Below are 7,924 nucleotides of genomic sequence, written 5' to 3' on the forward strand. Positions count from 1 at the left end.
CCTGAGCGCTGGGACAGGCACAGGAGGTGGCTGTCCCAGCCCTCAGCCTGAGCGCTGGGACAGGCACAGGAGGTGGCTGGACACCAGTCACCCCCACCTGAGAAACAGGAACGGGTGTGGAGGTAGACTGGGTCACAGCTGCCCTCGTCCTGGTAGCTGGCACAGGAGTGGGTGCTGGCTGGGCCCTAGCCACCCGCTGCAGGGACAGGCTGAGCCTTACCTGCCCTCACCCGAGAAGGTGAAACAGGTGGAGGGGAAGGCAGGATCTGAGCTGCCCTGCTAGCAGAAAAAGGTTGAGTAATGGGTGAGGAAATGGTGATGAGTGGGAGAAATTATCAGGTTTAACAGTGATAATGTCTTTAGCAGTGGCCTGGGATGGTGGAGCAGTCTCTTCGGAGGCAGGATGGTGAGTATTAATTGGATAGTCCAGAATGTAGTTGAATGGCGAACAGTCTCTTGCTTGCAGTGTGGAGAAAGAAAAAAAAGAGTCGGTTTTGCAGCGGCGAATGCTCAGGTGCAGGTGAGGCAGCGGGTGGAGGACTGCGGCCCCGAGGTCCGCCCAGAGCCAGGCGAGTCCCGTCGAAGACCTGCTCCCTCTACAGAAAGAGCCGCTTTTTCGTCCTGAGCTTCTCTGCCCAAAGGGAAGCGCTGCCTCCTGCCGCTCGAAAAGGTCAGAGTCCACAGAGTGTCTTTGTGGCACGCGTCGTGTCATTCTGTAAGGGCTTGTGTCGTGTGTGGATGCAAGGAAAGGAGGACCCGAACGCTGGACTCACAGATAGGTGAAGGCTAGTGTTTATTATGATGAGCGGATAAACAGGACATGAAACGGAGGACTGACTGAACTGAAATAGCTGACTAACCTGGCTGGACTGGAAACAGGTATGGCATAGACAACATCAATGACACGACAAGGACTGAAGGGAACATATATATATATATATATATATATATATATATATATATATATATATATATATATATATATATATATATATATATATATATATATATATATATATATATATACACAGAAAGGGATGGGCAAGAATACCAGAGGCGCAAAACACCAGCTACTGGCAGACCAAGCAGTCAGCCAAGACTGCAGGACCAGACTGACCAACCTGTGCACTGCCTGGATTGATTACAAGAAGGCCAATGACTCAATGCCCCACACCTGGATCCTGGAATGCCTAGAACTGTCACGGCTGGCGGGGTGAGCCGTGTGGCGTTGGAGAAAAGGAGGACCCAAAATGCGGCAGTGATTGATGTTTCGAGTGACGTTTATTTACAGGTGGCAGAACAGACAACGAAGCATGAGAGATTAACAACGGAAACCTAAACTGGGAGAACTAAGGAGCAAACCTGAAATCTTAACAAAACGGAGAGCAGAGCAGAGAGACGCAGACTAAGGAACAGGATACCAAGGAACACAGACGAGCCGACAACGAACACAGACCGACACCCACTAAATATACACACACAAGGTAATCGGTTAATCACACACAGGAGGGAAGAACAGCTGAACCCAATACACATGAGGACCGGAGGAGACAAGCCGAACACAATGACAACAGACACAGACCTTCAGAACAAAACAGGAAATCTAGAACCCGAACCGGACACAAGGGGGGAGGACACAGAATAACTAGAACAGAGGGACATAATCATAAAACACAAAACGCTGGGCCAACGACCCAGCACCATGACAAGAACAATATAAGATCAACAGGACCCTGAGAGCCTTCATCAGGAACTCAATGGGGATGTGGCGGACAACACTGGAGGCCAACCTCAAGCCCATAGCACAAGTCACCATCAAGTGCGGGATCTACAAAGGAGATGCTCTGTCCCCACTACTGTTCTGCATAGGCCTTAACCCCTTCAGTGAGATAATTGACAAGACTGGCTACGGCTACCAACTACGGAATGGAGCAGTTGTCAGCCACCTCCTGTACATGGATGACATCAAGCTGTATGCCAAGAGTGAACGAGACATCGATTCACTGATCCACACCACCAGGATATACAGCAATGACATCGGAATGTCGTTCGGGCTGGGGAAGTGTAGTCGGATGGTAACAAAGAGAGGGAAGGTAGTCAGAACAGAGGGGGTCAAACTACCAGAAGGCAACATTGCAGACATAGAGGACAGTTACAAGTACCTGGGGATCCCGCAGGCAAATAGGAACCATGAAGAGGCCGCTTGGAAAGCTGCAACCACCAAGTACCTGCAGAGGGTCAGGCAAATCCTGAGGAGTCAGCTGAACGGTAAGAACAAGATCCGGGTTATCAGCACCTACGCCCTGCCCGTGATCAGGTACCCTGCTGGGGTAATAGGCTGGCCAAAGGAGGAGATAGAAGCCACTGACATCAAGACAAGAAAGCTCCTTACCATGCATGGAGGGTTTCACCCCAAGTCCAGCACCCTGAGGCTGTACGCTAAGTGGAAGGAAGGGGGCCGGGGACTGGTGAGTGTCAGCACCACAGTCCAGGAACAGACAAGGAACATCCACGAATACATCACGAAGATGGCCCCAACTGACAGCATGCTCAGTGAATACCTCAGGCAGCAGAAACCCAAGAAAGTGGAGGAAGGCGAGGAACCATCATGGAAGGACAGGCCCCTACACGGTATGTACCACCGGCAGATAGAGGAGGTGGCTGATATCCAGAAATCTTACCAGTGGCTGGACAAAGCTGGACTGAAAGACAGCACAGAGGCACTAATCATGGCAGCACAAGAACAAGCTCTGAGTACAAGATCCATAGAGGCTGGGGTCTATCACACCAGGCAAGACCCCAGATGCAGGCTGTGTAAAGATGCCCCTGAGACAATCCAGAACATAACAGCAGGGTGCAAGATGCTAGCAGGCAGAGCATACATGGAACGCCATAACCAAGTGGCCGGCATAGTATACAGAAACATCTGTGCCGAATATGGCCTGGAAGTGCCGAGGTCAAAATGGGAGACGCCCCCAAGGGTGGTGGAGAATGACCGAGCTAAGATCCTGTGGGACTTCCAGATACAGACGGACAAAATGGTGGTGGCTAACCAACCGGACATAGTGGTGGTAGACAAACATGAGAAGACGGCCGTAGTGATCGATGTAGCGGTTCCGAATGACAGCAACATCAGGAAGAAGGAACACGAGAAGCTCAAGAAATACCAAGGGCTCAGAGAAGAGCTCGAGAAGATGTGGAGGGTGAAGGTGACGGTGGTCGCAGTGGTAATCGGCGCACTAGGTGCAGTGACTCCCAAGCTAGGCGAGTGGCTCCACCACTTACGCATTGCCTATCATCTGGTCTGTATCCAGGAGCGGAGATGAATGGAAAACCACATTCAATATACAACTTTATCCTCATTAATGCTCCAGTTTTCCTGGTATTAGTAAATGACATTCTAAGAGATTTTCTGAGCATCTTTGTGTTTGTATGTCTTGATGATATTCTGACTTTCTTCAAAACCCCCCAGGAGCACTGTGTCCATGTCCACTCCATCCTGCAACGATTCCTCGAGAGCCGCTTATATGTCAAGGCCAAGAAATTTGTTCCACTCTTCTTCTGTCATCTTTCTGGGTTATATTTTGGCAGGAGGACAGGTGAAGATCGACCCAGCCAAGGTCCGACCTGTAAGTGAAGGGCTCACTTCCACGTCACACAAGCACCCACCACACCTCACCTCCACCAAAGTCCTGCCTGTCTTGTCCACTGAAGCCAAAACTGCTTTTGTCTTACTAAAACACCTGTTTTGATCCACCCAGATACCACAAAGCCATTTATCATAGAAGTAGTTGCATCAGACTCTGGAGTCAGGGTTGTTCTCTGTTCCCAGTGTTCTGGACTAATAGGTAAGCTGCAACTTTGTGCATTTTTCTGTCACCTCCTGCAGAGAAAAATTATGATGTGGCCAGCCGGGAGATGTTAGCAGTGAAGTTGGCGCTCGAGAAATGGAAAGAGGGGGCTGAACATCCTTTTACGATCTGGACAGACCATAAAAAGTTAACCTATTTAAGAACGGCTGAGAAAATTAATGTCTGTCAAGCCAGTCTATAGTCTTTGTTTTTGCTCACTTCAAATTATCAGTCTCTTACCATCCAGATTCTAGGAAGTTCAAGCTAGATACCTATAGAAATTGTTTCTGATAGAGGTCCACAGTGTACTTCTCAGTTCTGGAAAGCCTTCGACTCAGCACTTGGAGAAAAGGTCAGCCTCAGCTCCGGTTATCATCCACAAACCAATGGCCAAACCGAGCATCTCAAACAGAAACTGCAATCAGCTCTCTGCTGTGTCACCACGCAACACCACCAATATAGTCTACACATCTTCCCTGGGCATACACACAAAACACACTAACCCCATCTGCAACTGGTCTCTCACGCTTTGAAGACACCTCTGTTTCCGTAAGCCAAGGCTCACCTTCTCCCTCCACGCCATCTGCAACAATGTTGACGCATCTGGACCGAGAAGGCGCTACTCAGATCGAGCAATCTTCAGTTCTGCTGTGCAGACAGCCTAAGGACACCTGCTCCCAGGAACCAGCCTAGGCAAAGGGTATGGCTTACTGCTAAAGACAATCCACTGAAATGCCTTTCCCATAAGCTCGCTCCATGTTACTTTGGACCATACGAGATTGAAGCTATCATCAGTCCTGCGGCAGTTACAGTAAGCTGCAGTACATTCCAGTCCTCTGTGCCCATGACTTGTCAAACAACTTTGTTTACATAAACTTGTAAATCTTATCGCTGTTTCTGTTTGGTGTTTGCGCTTGAGTTCACTCCCACATACTGGGCTCCAGGCCCCTTTGACAATATTGCTGGTACAGAAAAGGCAGTGTGTTTGTGTTGCCTTGAGTAACACAAAGTGTATAAACAGAAATATATATTTTGGGTGAAACACAAATTAACAAACTCAGTAATGACCTAAATACCAAACTCTGTTAACGGGCTTTGTCGTCAAATGTGTGATATTTTCTGTTGGGGCCATAACACTGTGCATCAGTGCATCTGTGATCAGTCTTTACAAAATGCTTGATCTGTTTTCTTATTACAGTTTTGTATTTAACTACCCATGACTGCTTCAGTTGTTCTGTATTCCTGTTTAATAAAGAAATTAGCAAAGTTTACAGACGTGCTCTGGAGACAAGAAATAAACTATAACTCTGCATTTATAGGAAGTACTTTCAGTAGGTATACTGTGGTTAACTTAAAATGAAGTAATGTTTTCAGGCTTCTCAGTGACTCAACTTTAGAATCAAATCAACCTCAGTGGCATTTTGATAAGCTTACTTTTGTTGCACTCCCAATAAAAATCATAGGGGCTAAAAAAAACATAACAAATTTCCCAGGTATAACAAATTTCCCAGGTGTGGGAGTAATAAAGGTTTATCTTATTTCATTGTATCTTATCTTAAAACAAACTTCAATTCTTTTTCCTTATTTCTTGTCTATTTTTCATGTTATCATATGGAGTCAACAATGAAATTTCAAGAGTTTTTTATTCTGACACAAGCACAATGATAAAATCGAAAACATGAAAACATAAATACACAAATAAACATGTTACTCATACGAATTCCATAAGAATTAGTAAAAAAAAAGAAAGAACAAAATATATGATTCACATGTTACTAAATGCATTTACTTATTTGCAATATACATTGAATATAAATTCCAATATCATTGAAATCAATATTAGATTAATTTCATAACAGTCACTAGGCAGGAGGTTAAAATAATTATAATGAACATGAGCAGAAGTTCACAATTCTATATTATTCTAAAATAACTGCACGTGCTAATCTTGTAATTTTATTTATTATTATTTTATCATTATTTTTGCATAAAAATTATTCTTTAGATTCATTGGTGGTCTTTGATTTACAAAAAAAGAGAACAAAAACTACAACACAGAGGAGATCAAGAAAAGATTTCTCAGAAGAAACTTAGTATTCAAAGGACTAACTTATGTCAGTTAGATTGGAATTAAATAATGTGATAAAAAGCAATCAAGATTTAATCAGTTTATCAACTGAAACAGAAGTTAACCTACTCTGTAGAATAAAAAAGACATATGTAAACAGCACATTCAATCAGAAAAGTGGCTACATTGTTAAACCCACATTTCGTTTTAGAAACATTAGTATGCATTGCTTTAGTTCTTTAGTTTTCAGTCCGTATATAATAGGATCAAGGAAAGGGGGAAAAATTAGAACAGACACACCAAATGCTCTTCTCAGAACAGGGGACGAGCTGTCGATGCGGTGAGAAATCAATGCAAAGACAGTGTTGATTTGTAAGCTTAAGAAAACAATCAAATGTGTAGCACATGTCTGAATGGCTTTTTGCCGGGCATCTGTATGATTAGTGATGACACATGTACGCAAGATCTGTGCATATGTGTACAAAATTAGTGCCAACGGGCCTCCCATAAGCAGGAATATAGTTGCTAATCCATAGTAGTTGTTCACACTGGTGTCTTCACAGATTAATTTTACTAATGACGGATTGTTACAGTAAAAATCTACAATGTTTGTTCTGCATGTTTTGAAACGTACAAGCAGAATAAACAATGTAAACATCATTGACAAATTTATGAACCATGTTATAACAATCATTTTCATTAAATTATGTGAATTCATAATGGTTGTATACCTCAGTGGAAAACATATAGCAATATATCTGTCATATGCCATGACACTCAAGATGAGCAAATTTCCTGTACCATAAACATGAATCAGAAAAGCCTGAAAAATACATGCATGGTGGGAAATAAGTCTGTTCTCTGCCACAATGCTAAAAATAAGATGAGGAAAAAAAGCCGTTGCACCCACTATGTCACTAATGGGCAAGTTGAACAGCAGGATAAACATGGGCTTGTGTAGTTTTTTATTCATAGCGATGACTGTTAACACCAACAAATTGGAAAACATGATAATTAAATAGGTAAGTGTTCCAAATACAAATGCTGGATAGATATCTGTGCTAGATAAGCCCAGTGTTTGCAGTGTTAGAAGGCTACTTGTAGATGAATTAGTATACATAATTATACAATCTTTAAACTGTTTCCTTTCCTATGGAAAACAATATGTTCCTCCTGCTTGTCAAAATCTGTATCAAATTTCTCCAGTTAAAAGGAATTATCATAAATTAACAAGCAATTTCAATTTGATTATGAAACACAAAGTTAGTTGTACCTGTGTTGTTGTTTTTTCCTGAAGCCTTGCATCACCCTAACTTCACCCTTACAGTGCTGTAATTACCAATGATGATGATGTTGTTCTTTATATAAGCCAAAGATGCCCCATGAGGCTAGCTGTTGGAGCATTTTGCATGAAGTAAGTCCTTACATAGAAGTAGATATGTAAAATTTTACTTTTATTCAGAAAAAGTCTTTGAAGTATATCTCATTAATAATTTTGGCATGCTTTACCCTACTTTGATTTTAAAACTAAATGAGGGGTTGCCAAATATGTAACTTGTTTCAAATATGAACACTTATATATGCACGTTCAAGCTTCAATGAGCTTAGATTGACTTTCATGACCAGCATCTTATGCTGCATATCTTGGCAACCTGGAATTTGAAGTCCCAAGATTTTAGCTCTGCTGTTCTCAGCCACCTTTTGCTGGTGCATGTTAAGAGTACTTCTAAGTCAAATTAGGCACAGTTGTCTCTTTTCCTGTCCCAAGGTATCTCATCTAACACCATGAAACTATGAGCTGGCTATCTTTGCACAACCTGCACTGTCTCTACCTGCCTCTATTTCTCCAATAATTAGGGCCTTTTCTGCCATAAGATCACAAAGAATTTCCGTGTTGTCTTCTAAGCCAGTCCCTAGACATGGAGAGGATTTATTGACATCAGCAACTTCCTTGACTTGCTGGTGATGCCTCCTGTGAAGGGCCATAGTCTTCTGCATTGTTTCC

The 7,924-nt window shown here is 43.2% G+C and overlaps 1 protein-coding gene across 1 annotated transcript; it reads right to left on the reverse strand.

Moving 5' to 3' along the window:
• Positions 1–6,100: 6,100 nt before the first annotated feature.
• On the reverse strand, positions 6,101–7,039 carry LOC146373437 (olfactory receptor 51I1-like). Its single transcript, XM_084951646.1, has one exon. It carries the CDS (start codon positions 7,037–7,039, stop codon positions 6,101–6,103), a length of 939 nt encoding a protein of 312 aa, XP_084807772.1.
• Between the last annotated feature and the right edge of the window lie 885 nt (positions 7,040–7,924).

This window comes from Perissodus microlepis, chromosome 14 (genome assembly GCF_051167445.1).
Source record: "Perissodus microlepis isolate ML-2025 ecotype Zambia chromosome 14, ASM5116744v1, whole genome shotgun sequence".
NCBI lineage: Eukaryota > Metazoa > Chordata > Actinopteri > Cichliformes > Cichlidae > Perissodus > Perissodus microlepis.

What these genes read in the sequence shown, in the direction of transcription:
- LOC146373437 (XM_084951646.1), bottom strand. Translation starts at nt 7,039, where the DNA reads ATGTATACTAATTCATCTACAAGTAGCCTTCTAACACTGCAAACACTG.